Source organism: Seriola dumerili, unplaced genomic scaffold (assembly GCF_002260705.1).
Source record: "Seriola dumerili isolate Sdu_G_001 unplaced genomic scaffold, Sdu_1.0 BDQW01006988.1, whole genome shotgun sequence".
Classification (NCBI taxonomy): domain Eukaryota; kingdom Metazoa; phylum Chordata; class Actinopteri; order Carangiformes; family Carangidae; genus Seriola; species Seriola dumerili.
In genome coordinates this window covers 202243-225383 of record NW_019181243.1, presented here as the reverse complement: position 1 = coordinate 225383, position 23141 = coordinate 202243, and the positions used below count along the sequence as shown (strand labels likewise).

General features: G+C 39.4%; 4 protein-coding genes across 4 annotated transcripts; 1 reads left to right on the top strand and 3 right to left on the bottom strand.

Annotated features, from left to right (window-relative positions):
- Positions 1-128: 128 nt before the first annotated feature.
- On the bottom strand, positions 129-2144 carry LOC111239967 (complement C1q-like protein 2). Its single transcript, XM_022769927.1, has 4 exons — positions 1862-2144; positions 1677-1742; positions 1241-1372; positions 129-476 (listed from the first exon to the last, which is right to left on the bottom strand). The coding sequence occupies exons 1-4, from the start codon at positions 2109-2111 to the stop codon at positions 196-198; spliced, it is 729 nt and encodes a 242-aa protein (XP_022625648.1). The 5' UTR covers positions 2112-2144; the 3' UTR covers positions 129-195.
- A 2298-nt stretch (positions 2145-4442) lies between these two features.
- On the bottom strand, positions 4443-8447 carry LOC111239970 (kelch-like protein 33). Its single transcript, XM_022769933.1, has 5 exons — positions 8260-8447; positions 7622-8205; positions 6572-7520; positions 6277-6447; positions 4443-4962 (listed from the first exon to the last, which is right to left on the bottom strand). The coding sequence occupies exons 1-5, from the start codon at positions 8445-8447 to the stop codon at positions 4443-4445; spliced, it is 2412 nt and encodes an 803-aa protein (XP_022625654.1).
- Positions 8448-9079: 632 nt separating this feature from the next.
- LOC111239965 (complement C1q-like protein 2) lies at positions 9080-10734 on the top strand. The gene is made up of 3 exons (XM_022769925.1): positions 9080-9395; positions 9637-9765; positions 9850-10734. The coding sequence occupies exons 1-3, from the start codon at positions 9080-9082 to the stop codon at positions 10128-10130; spliced, it is 726 nt and encodes a 241-aa protein (XP_022625646.1). The 3' UTR covers positions 10131-10734.
- Positions 10708-21312, bottom strand: LOC111239948 (poly [ADP-ribose] polymerase 14-like). Its single transcript, XM_022769896.1, has 15 exons — positions 21046-21312; positions 19961-20124; positions 17546-19666; positions 17128-17364; positions 16767-16991; positions 16436-16502; positions 15766-15912; positions 15585-15644; positions 15130-15306; positions 14583-14721; positions 14391-14446; positions 12789-13508; positions 12543-12676; positions 12263-12440; positions 10708-12088 (listed from the first exon to the last, which is right to left on the bottom strand). Exons 1-15 carry the CDS (start codon positions 21218-21220, stop codon positions 11808-11810), a joined length of 4881 nt encoding a protein of 1626 aa, XP_022625617.1. The 5' UTR covers positions 21221-21312; the 3' UTR covers positions 10708-11807.
- Between the last annotated feature and the right edge of the window lie 1829 nt (positions 21313-23141).

The window sequence follows — 23141 nt, the reverse complement described above, 5'->3', positions numbered from 1 at the left end:
TGTCATTGCTGAGGGTGCAGACAGAGACATCAGAGAGAGGAAAATAGACAATGTATTGAATTTATTGTTTTGCATTAATTATTCTGAAGGTTCACACATACATACTTCTAATAAAATTTACCTAAACATTAAAAACATGTATCGAGCCACTCTAGTTTTGGGATAGAACCACAATACAAATATATGTCTGATCATCTACATTGGGAAGAGGAGAAAACCACTGAAGGTCGTGTGTCCATTCAGGTTATCAAACACTCTGCCGTTATCCCACAGCTCCATGTGCACCGTATCTCCAGCAGCCAGCTGCAGAACAACAGCGTTACTGCTACTGTCTGAGCCGTCTATTGAAGGGTCATCATAGGTTGAAATTTGACGGACAGCATTCTTCATTAATATGGCCCCCACTACATGAGTGTTGTAGCCATAGGAACTGAAGCTAAAGTAGTAGAGACCATTTACTGGTGCTGTGAAGATGCCTGTAACACAGCAAAGACAAGTAGATGCAAGATGAATCACTGAAATCACAAATAGATTTATGGTTTACTTCTCAAATATTTCTGAGAGAAGAGCTACTGGAGGCAAACATTTCAGGGAGAACCCAATGAATTATGGCTTTTCAGGGCCTGGGTTAACTAACAGGGAACTCAAAAATAAAGTATTACAATTGAAATGTAAGCGGTGATGTGTTTCTTTTATTGACTATAAATCCAGTGTTACAAAAATTCATGATTAATTGGCCTCAATAATTTAAATTTGACTCAACCAATGACAATATATCAAATGCTACTTGAAGTATCATTAATTAATATATTTTGGGGTTTTTTCCAACTCTGGAAGGAAATATCTGGCTTTTGAGTTGTTAAATGCTCCTCTATGCTCACCAGTTACAGCAAAGTAGCGAGTTGGTAAACCAAAACAATGATGTAAAATAGACTAAAATGCTCTGTAAAGTTTTTGTCACCCATTTTACATTACAATTAAATATTTTTTAATGTAAAATATTGATTAATGCAGCTTTAATTTCCCCATAGCACTACAATCACCACTAGGAAACACTACAGACCTGAGTCATGTGATATCAGTATCTTGTTTGAAATACTAGAAGCAGGCGTTTGAAAATAGAAAATAGTTCTATGATATTTACAATTTTCTCTGACAAACCCTTAGAAATTAAAAAAAGTAACAATTTCCTAAACATAGGCTACTAAACACAAACTCACAGTGTAAGATTGAACAGTACCTGTATTTTGATCGTAAGCATTGCCGGTGTTTGATAAGATCCTTTTAAAAACTAGAGTCTTGTCAGTGCAGGGTCCTCTGTAAATCTCTCCAAAGTTTGCCAAAGAGACAGAGAATGCGATCTGAGGAGCAGCTGTGGGCAGAAAAAAATTGTAAATGTTATAAAGATAATATATAGATAATATTAAAAGATGTGAATCACTGACTAGTGATACTGAACCATCGATTACGATAAAAAAGAACTTACATTTAGAAATGAACACTCACAGACAGCAGATTTTATGATTCTTCACAGTTGTATCATTTAATATCACATGAGAAATTTGTTTTAGACTTATATCAGTGTGATCACATAACATTTTCTGGTGTAAAATATTGAACTCTCTTAACATACAAACTTAAATAATCATAGATGAAATACTATTAATCTGTTTTACCTTTACCACTACTCTGTTTGAGCTTATCAATCTCCCCCTCTGAGGCGTTCAGCCTCATTTGCAGGCCTGCACAAGTTTATACAAAACAATTAATGACAAAAAAAGCAAAACAAACAGAACAAAACAAATGTATTACTCAAATTTTTTTTACTGTATGTGGTAATAATTCACACATCATCTCGTACCTTCATTCTCTTTCTTCAGACTTTCCATTTCAGCTTTCTGTCTCGTCAGCTCGTCTACAGTCGCATTGAGCCTGGCCTCCAGAGCTTCAAAGTCATTCTGCTGTGTTTCTACATCTTTAGGTTTGTCCTGCAAATTCTTTATCAACTTCTCGATAGTGTCTCTGATGTCCATGTCACCTCTTTGTCCAAACCCTGGCTTCACAAACAAGAAGCCCAGGAGTGTCAGCAGAAGCGAAGCCCTGAACTCCATTTCCTCAATCGGAAATGTGTGACTTCTTAGATGTTTTCGTCACGGTCTGTTGAGGGTGGTTTTTCCTCAGTGGCTTATATACCTGCTCTCTTTACTGAAAAGGGTCCTCGAATGATGAGTAAGCAGTGTTCAGGCCCTGAGGGGCCCCCGTTCTAGCCGTGTCCCAACAGGCCTACCAGGTAGGATTTTGTAAGCATGACTGCCAGTAAAATATCAACAGGGAATGTAACATAATTATGCTACATTATTGTACATTTTATGCAATGCAAATGTGGTAGTAAATGTTCCACATTATTTTGTGGTATTATGTGTTACGTAAAAACATTCCTGCACAATAGCACATCCTTTTGCCTGTGTTTTAACACTAACATGTTTAACATGTTCTTTTATATGTGTGTGTGTGTGTGTGTGTGTGTGTGTGTGTGTGTGTGTGTGTGTGTGTGTGTGTGTGTGTGTGTGTGTGTGTGTCAGCTGGAAAACTTAAAGTCAGCCACAGAAAAGTCTTCAACCAACTTGTGTTGCTGCTGACGTTTGCTTAATTAGCTTGCTAGCTTCAACTGATAAAATCTGCCAGTGACAATTCAGTTGACGATTGCCAGCTGAAAATGAGGCGCCTGGTTTTTGTCCCCCTCTGTTTGAAATCAAGCACCCATTGTTCCAAAAATGATTGCTAATTCTGAGCGGTAAATCCGCCACCATTACCAGTGTGAACTGTGAGGAGTATGGAAAGCTTGAAGCCCCCAAAAAACAGGTTTTTTCAGCAGACCCTGTTTCAGATATTTCGTAATACCCCGTGACTAAAAAATTACCCTGCAAGGTCATCTACAGGAATTCATACAAATGTCAGAGTCACTAGTCCTGAGGGTACATGATCCATCATACTTAATCCATTTAAGAAATCATCTCTAAAAGACTGATGATGCACAGTGGTGATCTTTCAGAGATAAACCTTTTTTTTTCTTTTTATATAGGAGTAGACATCAGCGACACCACCAGCAACACAGTGATTCTTGAATTGAATGCCAGAGACCGGGTCAACATCATCCTGTGGAAAGGTGGAAAAATCTATTCAAGTGTCTTCAGTGGGTTCCTTGTCTTCCCAACATCATAGATTTTTGAGGTAAGGCATGTGAACAAGATGCTTTTATTTTATCAGTTTTTTTAGGGACATCTTTTTCTTCTTCTTTCTTTAGAGACTGAATTAATTTGTTAAGACACCTTTGTCAAATCCAAAATGTGGTGCTGGGCCTGGAACTTAAAATGTAAACATTGTTTAAGTGCTTAAATACCAGATTGTACCATACTCATTGCATGGCTATAGACTACTTACTACTAGCCATTAGAAACTATCTGGAAAATGTCTCTGGAGAGGAAGGCTGTGTTTGGTACATGCTTTAAGTCAAACTGAAGTTCATTTTCATGCTTTATTGCTCATTATATGACAATTAAAGGGCTATCTATTTGTGGTAGGATGATTATTTTGTATTTTATGAAAGGAGGCACATCTGTACAGCTGTAAAGAGAATATAAATTAATTAGTTTGCAATATAACATTATATGTGGAACGTTAGGTTCCTTTTAAACTGTTGTTTAATCACTACAGTAGCATTTTTGGGGGGTACCTGTATTTGCATGAGACAAATATTTGATAAAAAATGTTTTAAAAACTGAAGTGAATATATAAACATTTACTTTCAATCATCAGCAAAAAAAATCCTTACAAAAACAACAAAAACTGTACTGTATATTAAGTCTAAAGATAGTTTGTTAAATGTAGCATCATTATATCCTTTGTAGTCAAGTCCATAAACCAACATACAAGTCCAACATACAAAATGATCCACCTGGATATTTAATAAAACACCACACAAAGTTGAATTGAAAGGGAGATTATCATAGTGTATATTCCCACTTCTTCAAAAAGATATATTTTTTAAACATTTGTAATATACTCTTGGGTATAATCTTTTTTTCTTAACTCGCAACCTTTGTCACTCAGCAACAAGGTAAAACTATAAAATACTTTTTATTTTTAATAGAGTAACTAGTTCTTGAGTTTATATATACTACTCTTGGGGATACTATAAATTTAACATAGGAAGATGGTAAGACAAAAATCATCTGGCATTTACAGAACAGTTCTAGACTCGAATTCCTTAATATAAACTATATCTTTGTCAGTACAAAAAGCAGTACTAGATGTATACCTAAATCAGATTTGCTAATAATCCAATTCCGGGTAGATTAAGTCAGTGTATTCTAAAAGTTGCTATTATTTTTATATTTTGCCACATTTTTGTATTCAACACGTTTGATTATTTCACTACAGAGTTACTGTCTCAAGTGTTCAGGCAATCGGAGCACACATGCACGAATGTCAGTAACAGCCCCAGGCAGTCTGCCCATGTTCTCCCATCGCTGTGTGCTGGGATCAAACCGGTGGACCAGTCCAGACTCACTGTAGTCGTCCTGGCAGTATCCACCCAGTATATAGATCTTCTCTTCCAGGACAGCTGAGGCGGCACCCACATGGGGCACAGGCAGTGATGCAAAAGCAGTCCAGGAATCAGTCACAGGATCATACACCTCACAGGCTTGTTGATCAGTGTAAAATTTCCTCAGGTTACACACCCCACCGCTGACGTAAAGATGGCCTCGCAGGGCCTCCATGCAATGCTGAGCTCGATCATTGGCCATGTCTGCCAGGTATGTGGTTCCTCTCTCTGGGTGGTACAGGAGCATGGACACCAGACACACATACTTACAGTTGAAACCTCCAGAAATGAAGATTCCTCCATCTAAAGCAGTGACAGCGTAGCCACTCAGAGCCTGGTCCAGGGGATGGACGAAGCTGGGAAAAATGAAACAAGAGGTATCAGACAGGAATGTAAAGGAGGAATAAAACAATAAACGTAGCCTCTATATCCCAGAGTTTTCAGTCCTAACTAGACAAGAGGTACAATTAGTCGGTTGATAAGCTATATATTTTTGTCAACTATAATAGCATTTTAAGTCCAGGACACACAGCTAAAAAACAAAAAAGCTGAGCAATCCACTGCAACCTCCTACAATATTGCAAACCAAATATAGTGTAGGTCTATGTGTGTGTGTGTGTGTGTGTGTGTGTGTGTGTGTGTGTGTGTGTGTGTGTGTGTGTGTGTGTGTGTATGTGTGGCAAGACAAGGGAGGGCCACAAAAAATGGCTGTAAACCTATATGAACATAATTATTATCAAAGCTTCAGGAGAAGATTCAGATACAACAGCAAGACCTTACAAACCAACATAGACATGCAATTCATCAACTCATATATTGTGAACTTACATTTTTCCACTCTGCATTGTTGACTTACATTTCAATTTTCTTATGTAGAGATGTTGTTACTAACAGTAATGTGGTGGATGCCTAAATGGCAACAAACAGTCCAAAAGTTTAGCAGCTAAGCTAAGCTAACAGGTGATGAATGGTTCAGCTTGTGTTTTGGCCTTTGCACAGATTATTCAGTGTCTGACAAGATGGACAATATTACAGCTGTTGAATTTTCTTTTTCTTGATTGAGTTTGTAAGAACTGCTCCTCCTGCCATCCAAACAGAGCCTCAACTGCACAGGTGTATTATATTGTATAATTGTGAAAGCCACCACCATAACTGTGACACTGCCTCCTACTGGCTTGGAATGCAAATGTAAAAAAAAAAAAAGAAAAAACAAACAAACAAAAAACTGTAAGTCAGACATTAGACATTTTTGGTATAGAAATGTAAAGTCAACCTCCCACTCCTGGAATTTTCCATTTTGCCTCCTGATGGGGGAAACAAAGCTTTTCAAAGCAATGAACCACTCTATCAAATTGTTTGAAGCAGTCAAAATGGTGACATCTGCTGGCCAACCTTTGGCATTGCATTTGCATGGAAGGATTTAGGGTCAAACAGCAAGTGAACTCACCTTTCATCCTTGATATATCATTGTATATTATAAGAATTAACTACTTTTAATAATCTTAGTCTTTGACAAGCATGTCTTTTATTCAAAAACCAACATGACACATCCCTAATACATTTGGGCATGCTAAAACTGGACCTCAATTCATCTTGCCTCTGTTCTTCTCCTTTGAAAGGTCAATACTGTGTTGAATAGTCTGCTTTAGGTGTTACATCACTAATCTTACCTCCAGGAGTCAGTGTCTGGGTTGTACATCTCAACGCTGTCTACATTGGTGTTGATCTCCTCATCTCCACCAATGGCGTAAAGGCGTTCCTCATGTGCCACCACTGAGAAGTTACTTCTAAGCTCCTGCATGTCAGCCAGCCTCTTCCAGCTGTCCTGTACGGGATCGTAACTAGCATATATGCCATGAAGGTAAAGGTAAAGATGGAAAAAGTGAGATTACAAATGAGCAACTGTGAGACATTCTTGGTTACTGAATGTGAGAAGATATTTGTGCATTGACTGCCTCCGTTTACCTGTAGACAGATTTCATTATGTTATCATTTGCATAGAAGTAGCATCCTCCAAACACATACAGCCTCCCGTCCATTGCTGTTACTCCATGCCTGAACTTTGGCTTGTCTGGTATCTCACCCAGCTTCTTCCACTCTATCTCCTTCACCAAACCTGTGCCACTGCGCAGGGAGTTTGCAAACCACAGTTCCCTGCTTGTTATGCGCTGACCCATATCAGGGTTTAGCTGGTCTCCCCCGACCAGAACCAGAGCATCTTTGGGTCGTCTGATGCGACACTGATCTTGGGTTTTTGGAAGGCTGAAAGCAAATTCCTTGAGTGCTGAACCATACAGTTCCACTTCCTTGTTTCCAAAGCACTCCATGCGCAGGTTAATGGCCCTGACCTCCCTGAACTCTCGAAAGGTCATGAGGGGGAAGCGGACTGCGGCCATCAGTAAATCAGCTTGGCCCAATCTCTCCTCAGGATCTGCCTCAATCCATGAGATTACAGCTCGAAATACAGCCAACTCTGTGGGCACGCACAGACCATCACAGTGGAGGAAGTCTAGAAGCTTCTCTACAGGTAGGTCCTGAAATTTTGCTGTGGATGACACCTCCCAGAAGTTCCTCAGTACAAAGTCATTAGCTTCTTCAAGGAGCTCTGACATTCCATATGCTTCAGCAAAAGACACAATATCCAGGCAGGAGCTTACCTCTATTTCCTGTCGCATGAAGTCAAGGCAAAGTGAGAGGGCGGACTGGAACTGAAGCTGCAGGGCTGTGCAGGTGATCTCGAAGATGCAGTCCCAGCTGAGTGAAAGGGTCCCACTGTAGGAGCAGCCTATAAGAGCCTCTAACTCAGATGCTAACAGGAAGGGAAGGGAAACACAGGTCTGATGGGATTCCCTCATCCCGCAGGTGAACATGCCACGGAAATAGTCACTGCTTGCCGCCAGGATAACTCTGTGAACTGGAGACAGACAAAAGAAGAGTTCACACTTTGACCACTATCAAATAATCATCAAGATACCTAAAGATTGCAGTCATAAGAAGGACATAATGTCTACTAACCATGGAATAAAGTCCCATCCACGTCCAAAATCACATCACATCCCACTCTGTCTGTCCACAGTTGTTCAATGGACTGAAGAGTAATCTTCATTTCCTCTAGAGCAGAGATCTTTTGCTCTTTTGTCTTGGTACTTCCATCCCCCTTCATTGTTTCCTCTTTGTTGCAGACATCCAGCACTCTGGGGACCCCCAGCAGTTGAGCTGCAGCCTTGATCTGGGCCATGGTGTCTTTGTTTAAAGAAAATACAACCCCAGTATAGGCAAACTCCACAACTGCCTGAAGCCCTACATGATCAATCTCAGTACCCATAGACACTGACCACCTGCGGAATCCCACATCCCTATTACCGTCTGATCGTTCTCCACTCCTTTCCCTAAGTCTCTCCAGCATGAGGGAGCTGACAGCAGCCAGGATAGGGGAGTGCACATGGTAGCTGCTCCCATTCTCAGTAGTCAGAGTCAGATCTGTGAGAAGAGATGAATCCCAGAGTTCCTTCAGGGCCCTGAATATCTCATTAGGAGAGGTTTTACTGCATAATGTGTGGACGTCATCCCCAAGTCCTTCATCCCCAAATGCCTCCTCGCTCATAGGCTCCTGGATCCCCTGCTGAGAAGTACTACCCATTATGACCTCTGACCCCTCTTTCTTACTACTCCCACTTGATAGGCCCATACTGGAGTCATTGTAAGCCACAATCCTCCTCAGCTCACGGTTGTCCTGTTCTATCCCTTCTCCGCCTTCTTCAATCACCCTTTTCCTCCTCTCCTTCTCTCTCCTCCATCTCTCTTCCCATTCCATTGGCAGGTAACACCTGGTAAACTCCATGTCAGTGACTAGACCTAACTTTCTTTTAAACTGCTTTCTGTGGTGTTTTCTAATCGTTGATATTATTCAGCAAAATCTAACACGCTTGCCGTCAATTAGCTGCTGTTTCTCATGTTTACTTTTTCTACCTTCCCAAATCTTTCTCTCACCCTCAACTCCTCTCTCTCTCTGAGACTTAACTTTCCTCACTGCATAAACAAGCAGCTATTCATAGCCACCGGGTCACAGAGATTCAGTTTCCACTGAATCTTGGCATGCCCTTCATTGTAATTATCAAGGAAAGAAATGGAGATGAACTTCAGTCTTTATGATAAGATAAGCTGTGTAACTTCATTTATTATTTAAGTTTTAAGAGTCTATTGAAGGGTAAATAAATGAGTCAGGCAAAATATTTCCCCACAATGCACCTAGTTTAACTATGGCCTTGGCTTGAAGAGTGATTAAAACAACTGCCAAGGAGCCACAGGGAAACTGAACTTTATGCACGGTAATATAATGCTTACTTTTATGATTTTCTTAAATGATGTTTTTGTAGTAGAATCAATAATTAATCTGGGCTTCCTTATAAATAGATTTCTTTCACTGTTAGTCAACAATCATTTCCAAGCTGAAAAATGGGGAGATTATCGATAATGATGCTTGTGTGTTTGCTTGCTGGTCTGTCTGGAGGCCAGGCCAAAGGTGAGGGCAATGAGATCCAGATCACTGAGCTGACACATGAAGATCTGGCGGACACCAAGGTGGAGAATAATGGCATTTTGATGACAAAAACAACAGCAGCCACCCAAAGCTGTGAATCACTCATCTACTCGGTGCTGGAGGAGCTGGGGGCTCTTAGTGAAAGATTTGCAGCTACTGTGAAGGCACTGGAGGAAACAAACAAAAAGCTGGAGGCCACTGAGATGAAGTTGTATGCACTTAACAGCACGGTGACTGAACTAAGTCAAGGTAATAACGTAAACTAAACCATGGTTATGCACAGTTAGGTGAAGTTTCTCTTGTAACCACCACAAAAATTTGATGGTGTTAGCAATGTTTAACACTGACCAGATGAACTTCCAGGAGACAAACTATTAATGAAAACTATCTTGCCCTAAGTTTGCTTCAGAACAGCTCAGACTTAAATAACATTTGTATATACTGTAGGTTGTAATTATAAAACGGACATAATCAAGTTTATATCTTTCAGGAAAACCTCGGGTTGCATTTTCTGCTGCATTACCAATAGATGGCAACATTGGTCCTGTAAATGTTCTGTACTCCCTGGTGTACAGTCATGTTCTGTCCAACAGTGGAGGACATTACAGCCAATACACAGGTCAGTATTCATTATTACCTTTTCGTTCCATGTAGTAATCAATTTTTTTAACTTGCTCTGTTTAATTGTTGTTTCTCGATGAAGGTTATTTTACAGCACCAGTGCAAGGAGTCTATTATTTCACCTACTCTTCCCTCTGCTGGGGAGGAGGGGAGGAATGTGGTGGCAGTCTGTACAAAAATGGACACAGGGTAGTGTCGTGGTATGGTCATTCTCCAAACCACCCAACCTCTGGATCTAACAGCGCTATCTTGCAGCTACAAGTTGGTGACAAGATTAATGTTCGTCTTTGGCCGAATATGAGGATCAGTGATAATGTTAATAAGTACTCCTCATTCAGTGGATTTTTGCTTTTCCCTGTGTAAAGTGAATAGAAATGTTCACTGCTTTCAAATACATCAATCTTGTAATATTGGTCAGAAAATTACAAAATGTGATTTCTTCTTTTTGTACTTATAACACCTCCAATGAGTTGCTAACCTAAATGACCACATAGGCTGTTTATCTCTACCCTCTGATCTGACCTTTGTTATCATGGTTATGATAATACAACCTGTATGAAGTGCTATCGACAGGCGTACTGGACCTTCATTGTCAGGGTTACAACAAGCTCATGGAGCGGTCACTGTTTGGTTATGCTTAGACACAAAAACAACTTAGGTTAGGTTAACGGGCAGATCAAGGTTTATAAATACTTCCTTAGAGGACCCTTGTTGTCATGGTTACAATAATAAACATGCAGTTAAAGTTAAAAACTTAGGACTTTCCCAGTCGTTTCTCTTATCCATGACTGTCCCACAACTTTACCCTTGGACTTTGTAGCTCTATATACTACAAAATGACTTCCTCTTTTGATCCCATCATAACGACTACTGCCACTAGAGGTCGCCCAACAAGACAAAGAGTATGGCTCATAATAACCTGCTTACACAGATGACCTTCATGGGTTTTTTTTTTTTTTTTTTAAAAGGATAGCCTCAACACTTCATCTGCTGGCTTAATACTATTTTTCCCTCTTAATTGCTATATGTTGGAGCACACAGGGGTTAATCATAAGACTTGAATATGAATACTTCTTTTTGTTGGTGGATATTTCATGTTAAAATAAATAAATCCTCTGTACTCCTTAATGATATGTAAAATTAAGCTTTTACTTTGTTTTGATCTTCTTACTAATAACCTAATAAATGTTTCTAAAAATCAAAAATGCTTTTATCATAAGATGACCATTCTGATGCCCCTTAATGATAAGAATGTACCACAATCAAAATCTCAGTTACAAATCATCATTTTATTATCTTACTGTTCTTCTAAAACTGTTAATAAAGATGTGTAAGTAACTTTGACTTTTGAGTAATTGTGTTATTTTTTCCTTAGCCATATGTAAATATTATGTAAATGATTGTCAAAAACAGAGACACTCCGTATTGAGTCAGTATTCTCCTGCACTGTTCAAAGAGAAATCCTCTCTAAATTATAATGGCCGAAATTACTTGGATTATTCTGTCACAAAATCTTCATTGAGTAAAATTTATGTTTGCTTATATGTATACTGCTCTACATACTATTAAAGTTTGTGTCAGTTTTATACATAATACTTGATATACTTAATACATCATCCGTAAAAATGGAAAAGTAAGTTAACTGCATTAATGTGAAAAAACTAGAGACATTTCTTAAAATAAATTTATAACTGTTATCATAGCTTGGTATTTCCATCATTCAGTGAGATAAAACAAATTAAAATAGTGCACTCTTTGCTAAAGCTATTGCACACAACTTAATTATTTCACAAGAAAAAAGAAAAGTGGAGTGCTTCTGTGGTATAGCATTGTCCATTAGGATGTTCAATACAGTGTCGTTAAGATGTCACCACATCTGGTTGTTTTGTTGTCCTATGAAGTGCTTCTAGCTCAAAATCAGATCACGACAAAAATCATTAACTGGAAGTAGACAGTAATCACTATTTTTGTACTTAACAAGGATCATTTTGCACCACAGGAACCACGACTTTTCTTGTTGTTCCTTATCCTTTTTTCTTTTCAGTTGAAAGTGATGAGGTATTCTGGGTAGGCCTGGTCATCGTGGAAGATGACAAACATGGAGGGCTGCTGCTGGTTGTTCACCAAACTGTCGAAGCAGTCAGTGGGATCGCTGCCACGAGGAGGGGGCGCTTTCATGGAAGAATTACCGACTGTGTATCGGCCAGTCAGGACCCGAGCAACATACAGCCGCCTCAGGCCTGACGTGTCTGGTGGGGAATATCTACTGGCAGAATAGTCTGCATTGACCGCGAAGTAAACTCCTTTTCCATACATGGCAGCTGTGATAGAAAAGATGCATATCAACTTTTGAGCAATAATTCAACATTATGGGACTTTACTTTCTTGCCAAGAGGTTGACATGATCGATTAGCTAATTAAATTTTTGCTTTTATTTTCATAGACACATTCATTTCAATGGTTTTGATATAGCAACATATGACAAAACTCCTTACCATGTGCTCCTGCAAAGCTCCTGTCAAATCTGTCCCTTTCAATGCAGTTGCATGACTCTGCTGATGTGCCATGGTAGAGGGACTTCTCCCCGAGTTCTGCTAGCCCATTTTTGCCAAGTATACGCTGCCTACACACAGTATAGGCATGCCACAGGTAGAGGTTTTGCACACGCTCAATCTGAGATCAGAAGACAATAAATCAGTTACTTATTCTGTACTCCAGGTTTTTAATGCTTAAAAACCTATGGGAAATGTACATTTTTTGTGTTAGTATACTGACCTTTTGAATATTGTATTTAGCCGTTTTGAGGAAACCCTGAGCTACATCCTGATACTCTTGTGAGTTAAGTTGTAGCTCGACCTTTTTGAAGACTTCTTCATGCATAGGTTCCCATTGTGCCGGCAACTCTAAGGCTGAAGTAGAAGTCATACAACTTAATCTTGTTCAAAAAAGAGGATGGTTTAAACATAAGCCAAGTTTAACGTGAGTTAAGTAAAAAATTGAAAACTGCAAATCGTGACATACTTGCTCCGGTCTCACTCCTTCTCACTCTGTATGTGATCCCTGTTTGCCAGTTTTTGGCTTCTCTCGACTTCACGTTTACCTTCGCAATCATTCTGTCTGGTGCCGTCACATCTGCAGACACTTGTTTATTAATGTGAGCGTTCTCCAGCACGTAGTTGTCATGCAGGCTCAGCTCCTGCCAGGCTCCATCCGTGTGCTGAATCGACCATTGGACAGTAAGAGCCAACATTGCTTCTTTTTTGTCTTGGAGGTCTTCAATAAGTGCTTTGTGGACTGCTGTGTTTACAAGTTCAGTGACACTCAAAACGTCCTCTTTTAGGCCTCTCAGCACATAGACTTCTTCTCCTGACCCTGAGTGAGCTCTAGCTTCAGCTCTAGCTGTGATTCCTGCTCTGTTGCCATCCACGCTTCTTGAACTTTGACGTTTCCTTTGTTCCAGACTCATTCCTAAGACTCTGACTTTTGTTAGCACCGCTTCCAGCTCCATGGCATCAAGGCTGGAAAAATCATGCACATTCACCACTCTGTCTACCAGCTGCTTCTGCAGGATCCCCTCCAAATCACTCTTGACGGTCGTGATGATATCCGAACCATTACAAATCACAGTTAATACAGCCGGCTGCGGCTTTGAGGAGATGAAGGTTTCTCCTTGTGTTGCTGAAGATGCTGGGGTTTTTGAGTACTTCTCTTGCCACTCCTTGAGCTTCTGTTTAGCTTTTTCTAAAAAATAAAAGAAAAAAAGAGACTTTCAGTCTTGGAATTTGTGTGATGTCCACAATATCAATTATCCACTTAATGGAGAATATTGTTAATCTGACCTATCAAATATCCCTCCTGGTTGCTGATCTGACACAATTAAAAAAGATCTTTAACATTATATCCAAATAATGCATTTCATAATAAGGTTTTATACACTACTTATATCAGTTAATAGGAAGAACTTTTGTGTTTCCATGTTGAGGAATTTTAATTAATCAGGAACATCAACAATGGATAATAGTACTGTGTAAGATCCTATGTAGTTTACTTGTCTGTTTGGTTTGACTGTCATCATCATAGCTAATGCTTTGGCATCATCTTGTGGCACAAAGGTAAACTGCATGACTTGAGATAAACGTTCAAAACAGACAAGTATGAATACTATGCTATACTACCAATGTGTAGTAGTCACAGTCATGGTTCCTCTAGAATAAAGACAATTAACTTTGGTTATCCCCTGGTTTTTGTGTAGTGCTAGCATGTAGTTGAGATTTGTGGTTCAGTGAGTGAACTGGATGGATCGATGCTATGAAAGTTGCTACAGATGTTCAAGTTCCCTAAAAGATAAATTCTAATAACCTTGGTGACCCTCAGACTTTCTAATCTACCAACAAATTTTTTTTTTTGCCAAATATCTGCAAAACTAACAAAATTCCCAAAGGTCTTTGTGTTTATTGCTAATTAGCAAATGGTAGCAAAAAAAGTGCTTAGTGCCTTTGATCATAACCCATGGGTCAAACTTTAATTTCTCGATGCCCAATCAGTTTCTGCACTGAAAAAGATGGACTACTGTTTAAGTGGCACAGAGTACACAATTTCCAAGCTTTGTACATGAAAACAAACCTCTCAGGTTGAAGCGGCAAGGGATGGTTTGTCCAAATCGATTCTCCAGCTCTGATCTGCAAAAGCATATCATAGAGGACAGGTAAGTTAAACCAACCAAATCTGACTGGGCAAAGACTGCATCTATTCTAAATCTGTCTGCAAGTTTCCCTTCTATTGCTTGGTGCTGTATGGACAAGATTCATCTCTGACCTGAAAGCCTGGAAGACCGGCTGCTGCAGGATGACAATGCGGATGAGTGCGAGTGAATTCAGTTTCAAGTCCCTAATAGCTGTAGTTATGCCGTCCAGTATGGCTTTACATGCTTTAACAGAGTCCATACCAGCCACACCTAACGGGACAGAAAGACAATGGTTGTGAATCCACATGGAGATGCCACCCGATGATGCTATTTACATTGTGGCAGTGACAGGTTGTAAGCTTTATTTTGGTCCTGCAGTTAATTCACTATCTTCAAGTGGTACTATTTCTTATTGGTTTTTTATCAGTGTATTTTCTGATTTATCATTTTAGAGTCTATACTACATTTATAGAAAATGACTGACCCACCACCTTAACAAGTTGTTTTACCTTTACTTTTCATATGTTATTATTTTTTACATATGGTTTTTCACAAAAGAATAAAACCCTAAGTTGTTTTTGATTAGCACACAAACAAATTATTCATTGACAGAATGCAGAAGTACACACAACCCCTCATATACACACCCAGTCACACCCATATGCATACAGTACAAACCAGTGTTGATGGCTGGGAGGGCTACTGAGTGGTAGCCTTTGCTCTCACACTGCTTCAATATCTTTTTGCAGTTCTTCCGAATCAACTGAGGGTCACGCTTGAAACTAGCATGGATGATTTCTCTACAGCCAAGTAACCCGGGTCCTGTGGTGCACATTAAGTCTGTTGGAATGCCCACTGATGAAAAAAAAGCAACAGTGGAAAAAAAAAAACATCACGTCAAGATGGGTGGTGGTTGTGAATGTGACTTAAGTCAAGTTGAATGAAGTTTTTAAATGCACAAATTGAAAATGCACATAAAACACAAGGTTGCAATTGCACATTACGAGATTTAAGGTTTACCTTCTTTAGTATCCATGTTTTTTTAATCAAATAGCAAAGACAGCATTATGCACATCCCTGAAATCTCATAAAAGTGTGTTTACAATATTTTTCAGGCCATCCCTAAGACTTACCTCGTGCTAACTCAGCTTGAACAACAGGTCCTGCGGCAGTCAGAATAGCTTTGGAAACACCTGTGGAGTTCATGAATATACAGTTAGTTTCAAACCCAGGATAGTATACTGTATATAGCTGTATAGAGGAGTGGTGCTCCACATTTATATCTAAGGTCAATCAAAAACATTTAGTTCATACCAGATTGGTTATTGGTGAAGTCAGTTGTGTTGACAATAATATCAGTGGCCTCATTTACAATGTCACCATGGACCATCTGAAGTTTGACTCTGCCCAGCATGGCTGTGACCTCATCAGTAGTTACTGAGACATGGCGGTAAAAGGAAGCTAAAGACACAGCAATATAAGAAGAAAAAAAAGGCATGATAATGGTTTAATAGTTTCAATCAAATCTGCAGTAATATCTTATGGCTCTGTGTTAAGGGTCGCTGATAGTGACACAATTAAAGAAAATTTAACCACAATTTTTTGTAGTGTTTTGGATTTACACATGCATGATGGCAGAATCTCACCACAAAATCTCTCCAAAATAGCAAATGACTGAGGATGACACTTCAATAAATTAAGACCCAGGTTTTTTTACTCAGGCTTACAGCAGACCAAACCAAACTTGAAAAGAGACTGAAATTTAACTCCAAATGAATAGCAATGCTCCTATTTGCTGGATGTGCATATAGCTAATAGTATGCTGGAATATAGGCCCTAACTTCAAAAGGGGTTAATATAGTGGTATCTTTTTGCGAGCATCCATTGTGGCCTTAAAAGAATAAATGCTTCCTCAAGGATTTAGTAAAGTAATTTAACAAATTGTTGATCAACCTGCAACTAAAAAGAAAATATTCATACTAACCTTGATCTGGGTTAGCATCATTTGTGAATCCTCTTAGACGCAAAGTTTCCTGAGCAGATTGGAAGGTCTATAGAGACAAAGTGAAGGGTTTCATTCCAGTTTCATGATAACATGCTATACAAAAAACAAAATGCAATCGGGTTGTTGTTTTCTAATGATTACAATAGTCAATAGTTTGAGCAGTTGTGACACAATAAATTAACAACAATAGTTCTTTGCAGTTATAACATCAGCATTTACATAATAAATAGACTCAGTCTATATATTGCAGTAAATTTTGTAGGACTCTTTTTTTGTTGCAAGGAATGGCAACTGTATTTCCTTCCTTTACCTTGCTAGATTCTTTGTCGTTGGGGTGAATAACAACACGGACTCGGAAAGATGATGTGCTGATTCGGTTCTGTTCAAATGCCTGGACCTCCTCCAGAAGAACCCTGGATGCCACACTGTGAGGAAAACGCAGGACAGCACCGGTCCCAAGCATGGGGAGGGCAACTGAAGTGAAGCCTCTGATCCCACAGGAAGCCAGAATTTGTCTTATGCTTTTTCTCAGAACCTAGAAGATTCAAGGATTATCAAGATTACTACACCCCTTAGTTTTTAAGTAATGTTTCAAGAGTAGAAAAAAATAAAGCAGACAAAGATAAAAAAATGCTGGTAACACAAAAATCTATGAAAATACAACAAGTCACCTTGACTGCAGTTCCGTTTTGGTCATTATCCCAGGAGAGTAGATTGAGGAAGATCACTGCCTTAGATTGCAGTGCAGACAAACCCTCCACCAGGACTATCTCACCAGGCAGTGTTGCTCCTCCTGCATCTTTATAAAACTTTTCAATCAGCTGAGATCCTACCACACTGGACAAAATGTTTCCAACACGGGTAGTGAGAGGGTCATGGCCAGCCATAGGAGATACCAGGGCATCCACCTACGAAAGAAAAGAAAAATAATCTATCCATCTAATCATTCGAGTTGACACTTAAATGATCCTACTCACCATGTTTAATACAGAGCCGATAGCAGCTATGGATGATTAGCATCAGAAAATTCCTCAATCAAGTAGCAAAATTTATATTTTGCAGCATCAGCATTTAAGCAAAGTTTCTCACCTGCTGGGTCTCGATGGTTCCCTGAACAACCTCAAAATGGACACCGTCTCCAGGAGCTCCAGCAGTGGCTCCTCTTGATGTGTCTTGGGCAGCAGCACCCATCAGGTACTCCAAATCACTAAGTGTAGTGTTTTTGGTACTTATCCCTTGGAGAAGCCTGTCACATGCCTCCTGCATGGCCCTCACTACCTCTCCTCTGTTATCAATCAGGATGATTCTGCGCAGACTTCGCCCTCCCTGACTACCAAACCTTTTTACAGCAGTTACAATAGCCTCAGAGCACACAGTGAGAGGAACGCCAAACACACCTGAGCTGATACAGGGCATGGCAATAGACTTCAACTCCATGATTTCTGCCATATTCAGAGCAGACTGGACAGTTTTTTCAAGTAAGAACCTTTCCCTGCCACCTGCTCTTCCAGCTGCAGGTCCAACAGCATGCAGTAGTGTCTTGCAGTTAAGCTTCCCCCCTGTGGTCACCATCACATCACCTGTAGGAATTTTCCCAATCTGCTTTACTAAGGCACTGCTCTCCCTCTGTATTTCAGGACCGCCTGCTTTACTCAGTGCAGCAGCAACACCTCCACAATGGTCCAGATCTTCATTGGCAGCATTAACCAGGGCATCAGCATCCTGCTTGGTGATGTCACCCTGACACACCAGCACCTGGAGCCCATCACAAAGGCTGTAGCTGGCAACTAATGTCCCTCTGTTACTCAGTCTTGTACCAGATGCCAAATTCTGTTCTTGACACTGTATGAGACACTTCTGAGAATGAGCAACACTTAAAATGCTCTGTCTTCCAGAGGGGCTTTCAAAATACCTTACAGCCCCTGGCAGGTTTATGGTGACTGTGCCCTGAACAAGGGAGTCTAGGAATGGACCCAGTCTGTTTCTGACCTCAGTCACCTTGTTGGCTGGACCTTCCAGTACCACCATAGGCCTAGAGGAGGAGGTTAAAGGATGGAAGGTAACCCCTGAATAGTCAAACTTGTGCAGCTGCAGCAGTTCTGGTAAGAATTGTACTAACTCTGGGAATTGGAGAATGACTTTACCTTCAATGCATGTGTGGTCCAAGATAAACTGTGTGACAGCTTCACCCAGCTCTTCAACCTCTCTGGCGTGACCCAGTAAGCACACTGCGCTGTCTGAGCCAAACACGACCCGAGCCCTACATTGCCCTTTGTTCATCTCATTCTTCTTGGACATAAGCTTTTCTTGAAGCTCAGATGGCACAGCAGAGCAGGTAGGTAGATTAATCTTTACTTCCTTGAACTCACCCTGCAGTGCTTTTTCTGCATCATCCAGTTTATCAGCAGAGAGGGAGAAGACACGTAGCTCTGCGTCTCGTAATTCTATTTCCACCTTGTCACCAACCCCTAAAAAGTTACCTAGCATCCCTGGACCTCCATAAGCCTTCCGTAGGAAGGCCAGAAGATGTGGGCTCATGTTAGAAACTATCCTTTCTAACACCAGATTCTCCTTCTCAGAAATCCAATCTCCAGCCTTAAGAATATCCTCCACAGAACCTTCCAAAACTACCTGACCTGCATCTCCCTGTGTGACCTTAACTTCTGGAAAATTTCGTCCTACACCATGCTCAATCTCTTTCCAGAGGAGGCGGAGTTTGGCCTCACCCAGTCGACGAATGCTGGTTTGCCTCTTAAGTGAGTGTGTCCCTCGATGTTTAACAGTCAGGTCCACTACATCCATCAACCTCGCCTTCACCTGAGAACGTTTCCCAACCACAACAACCAGCCCACCCTCACTGTACACCTTCACCTCATCTGTAGTCTGATGAGAACTGCAGGACTGAAGCAAAGCTTTGACTTTGTGAGGGTCCACCTCATAGTGGCACAGGTAGGCATCAAAGAGTTTGTCTACCTCAGCTTTCCAGTTTCTACCTTCATCTACAACACCAGGTTGGGCTAAACTCTTGACTAAAACCCTGCCCTCCTCTGGGTAAAGCTGAGCAGAGCAGGACACAGAAGCAAATTCTTTCTCTAGTTCTTCCCCGGCCTCGGGACATTCCTGTAGGTAATGTAGGAGGTAAGTATCAGGTCGAAGTTCATATTCTTCACCGCTTGGTGGAGGAGTTGAGGCCAGAACAGACTGCTGTTTCTGTTGTTGGAAAGATATACACTCAGTTGTCAGTTTATTAGGTACATCTCGCTAAAACGAATGCAGTCTAATACAACAGCCCTGCAATAAATCATTTTTAATGGATTCTGCAATTTGGGGGGCTGGTTAATTATATTATGTTATGTTGACAGGTATTTCTATCATTTTGTCCACCCAATTCAAATCAGTGAAAGTAGGCTAAATAACAGAAACACCTCTCTATATTCACTCTGTATCATATTTTGTTTCTATGTCTAGTGTGCAACATTATTTTTGGAGGTTTTCCACACTAACCTGTGATGAGGTTAAGTCCAGTTTTGCACTAACTGCCTGGCCTGGAGTCGACGTAGTGGTGGGGAAGGAGCTGCGAGGTCCGGGGCTTCCTCTTACAGTCAGCACCAGAGACCCACCTGCGAACTCCAACATGTGCTCACATATCTCCAGGACTCTTTGCTGAGCTGAGGCAGAATAAGTTGACATTGTTTGTTAGGAACTTTATCTTTTAGAACCATTTTTCAGTTTTGTTGCCCCTCCATCTGTGTTTTTGAAATGAAATGTGTAAAATGTTGAAACCAAAATTCTTCCTTGACTCTGTGCATTAAAAAACGTGTGTGACACAAAACAGCTACAAAGAAATAGAAAACAGCTATGAGATGCAAAATAATCTCAGGGTTGCGAAATAATTACAAAGAGATGCAAAACAAACACAAGGACACACAAAATGGCCATGAAGTGGTGTAAAAGAACTACAAAGAGACACAAAGCGCCTTCAGAAATATTTTGTGTTTCTCTCAGTCTGGATGTTTTGCTCCAGTGTACAAGGAGTGACAGGTCTCTGTCCCTGCCCAGGAGCTGGTGTTTTCACTGACATACCCTCTCTAGAATCTTAAGTGACTTGTGACCATGACATGCATTTTTTTTTTTTTATTAGAGCAAGAGAATGGATTGCACCTATAGAATTCCTTATAATTTAACATCATTTGCAAACCTATACGGCTCATGTTGAGATGTTGATATGACACAAATATCAGATACCGGATCAATGAGATAGGAATAAGATTCATCTTGTACTTTTTAAAGAGCAGTCTGAGCACAGCGAAAGTGAAACTAGAATATGTTTCTAAATTTGACAGATGTAACATAATTCTCAATTTGAAAAAACATTAACATCGACACTAAACGCGTTTGGATCTTGGTCTGCAAACAGTAAAATTGGTTTATTTTATTAAATAAACAAATAAATAAGTGAAAATAATGTGAGTGAGTGAGATCAACATGATCCAAGGCAGGCATAGCTTACTTTCACTTTCACCAGAACAAGACAAACCAATTTAAGAAATCACCCAAAAGCAGCAGATATTTAAAATCACGTAGCTCACCTTCTCGCTCTTTAAAAGCAATGCTGTAAACTTTATCATTTGTTTTTGTCACTGAACCGCACTCTCCTCCTCCTGATTTTCGGCGAATATGGAAATAGTTTTCTATCCTCTTCAATTGCTCTCCATCCAGACTAGGGCACTCGAAGAACACGGGATACTGGTAAGGATCCCCCATAGTGCAAACACTTGAACTGATTTAAAAATCAAACATTTGTCCGATGAGGTTAGAAGTTGGAGCGACGTGCTGGTAGCGCCATGTTCAGTGGTGTCTTGTCAACTGCCGGCTCAGCTGCGCCCTCTGGTGTTCATTCATGGGTAAGACGTCAAAAACAACTACACCTGTGACTTCCAGTAAACACAGCACTTGCTACTTCCTGATGGTTTGGACGAGGTGGGATTTATTTATTATGTAATTTATGTAGCTCAATTCAAAAACATATAGAGGTCAAATTAGATAAACTTTGATAACAAGAAATGATGATGATAACAACATAAATACAATAGTAGTGTATTATACAAAATAAAAAAAACAATTAAAAAAACCAGCACAAAGCAGATGGCTATGATGAAATGAATGAACACCATTACGAATTGGACACTGTAAATATTAAAGCAGGAGATAAAATAAATAACTTGTGAGATGGAATATGATAGGCAGATAGATGGAATAACAAAAGTTGAAATTAATTATTTTTATTTCAAATATTATTTTTCAGTTCCAAAATTACATTGCATTGCATTACATTAGTATTTAAAAATAAAATAAGAAAATAGAGTTATTGATTAGCAATTTTTATCATATTTTTGTTATTTTAATTACATTGTGTCCCATACATCACTGAAATTAATTTTTTAATTAATTTATAATAATTTTTTTAAGTAAGTCAATTTTATTAGTTGATTACATTTAAAGTGTTAATGTGTATAATCATTCAAATGGCACAATCCAGACTCCATGTTCCTTATGTGTTTCAATGAAAATAGTTCACAACAAAATATCTGTTACAGTGAATTCAAATCACCCCTCACCCCTCAGCTCTAACCTTAACAAACTGTGTTCTTGTTGTTGAGTTCACACGCAATACTGGACGTCAAATGATAAAACGCTGATGTCAGCATTTGAATATTAAAACACTGAGGTATCAGATCTTTATCATGGCCAGGAAAGGGTCCTTTGTTGACAAAAATAACTGCTTGTGCTGTAGGGCAGAGGTATTTTAATATTATGGAAAACAAAGATGACACAGTATTAAGCTTATATTAAAAAAAAAAGTACACATTACACATTACATGAAATGGAGTCTGTACAAACAGTGAAGTTAATGTTAAAAGAGAAATTATTTTAAGTTACTCTCTTACTGACTCTACCTGAGCCTCTTTTTAAAAACAGTTTCAAACAGTTTAAATTGGTATTGGGAGTATTAGAGCAACATGGATAAAGGTCGATATATTGGCTGATATAAGCTTATTGCAAATATAGTTGTACTGAAAAATTCAAACTTTTAAATCAAACTGCCAAATGGATCCATATCTTATATATAATATGATATGTGCTTATGTAAAAAAATATAGTCAGCTGATATAAAGCATTATTATCAGATTCATTAAACTGTTAAATATTAATTTTGGGATTGGCCTCGAAGATAATGACCAGGCCATTGCAAAAATATGATTTTTTTTTCTAAGGACATGCATACAATTCAACAAATGGACAGTGAAGTTAATTTATTTTCTCACCAGGAAATTCCTTTTCCTGCAAAAAGTATGACATTAGATAGTGGGTAGCTTTCTAGAACATTAACAGGAAATCATTTGGATTATAAAGACCAGTAACTTGAAGCATTACTCTCGCAGGCTCATTATGCCTGTTTCCAATGTCAGCAGGAAGCCATTATTCTAACTTGACTGTTGATTTCCATTAAATTCTATTAAATTCAGATATTTCCCTTTGAGTCCCTTCACACATTATGAAAGCACCACTCATGCAAATTTTAAGCTACAATGAAACCAGGGCAAGAGGATCATGGTTTAAAACTTTATTCAGCTTCACAAGAATTTATTATCAATTAACATAAAACACCCAAAATGCGAACAGA

Bases quoted from the DNA above. Each gene is read 5' to 3' on its own strand.
- LOC111239967 (XM_022769927.1), bottom strand. From the start codon at position 2,111: ATGGAGTTCAGGGCTTCGCTTCTGCTGACACTCCTGGGCTTCTTGTTT. The intron at 1,743-1,861 runs GTACGAGATGAT...AAACTTGTGCAG, and splicing joins TCTGAAGAAAGAGAATGAAG to GCCTGCAAATGAGGCTGAAC. The intron at 1,373-1,676 runs GTAAAACAGATT...TTCTGCCCACAG, and splicing joins CAAACAGAGTAGTGGTAAAG to CTGCTCCTCAGATCGCATTC.
- LOC111239970 (XM_022769933.1), bottom strand. From the start codon at position 8,447: ATGGAGTTTACCAGGTGTTACCTGCCAATGGAATGGGAAGAGAGATGG. The intron at 6,448-6,571 runs GTAAACGGAGGC...CATATATGCTAG, and splicing joins ATAATGAAATCTGTCTACAG to TTACGATCCCGTACAGGACA. The intron at 4,963-6,276 runs GTAAGATTAGTG...CATTTTTCCCAG, and splicing joins CCAGACACTGACTCCTGGAG to CTTCGTCCATCCCCTGGACC.
- LOC111239965 (XM_022769925.1), top strand. From the start codon at position 9,080: ATGATGCTTGTGTGTTTGCTTGCTGGTCTGTCTGGAGGCCAGGCCAAA. The intron at 9,396-9,636 runs GTAATAACGTAA...TATATCTTTCAG, and splicing joins GGTGACTGAACTAAGTCAAG to GAAAACCTCGGGTTGCATTT. The intron at 9,766-9,849 runs GTCAGTATTCAT...TTCTCGATGAAG, and splicing joins ACATTACAGCCAATACACAG to GTTATTTTACAGCACCAGTG.
- LOC111239948 (XM_022769896.1), bottom strand. From the start codon at position 21,220: ATGGGGGATCCTTACCAGTATCCCGTGTTCTTCGAGTGCCCTAGTCTG. The intron at 20,125-21,045 runs GTGAGCTACGTG...ATTCTGCCTCAG, and splicing joins TGCTTTTAAAGAGCGAGAAG to CTCAGCAAAGAGTCCTGGAG. The intron at 14,722-15,129 runs GTTTGTACTGTA...CTGTCCCGTTAG, and splicing joins CCTCCCAGCCATCAACACTG to GTGTGGCTGGTATGGACTCT.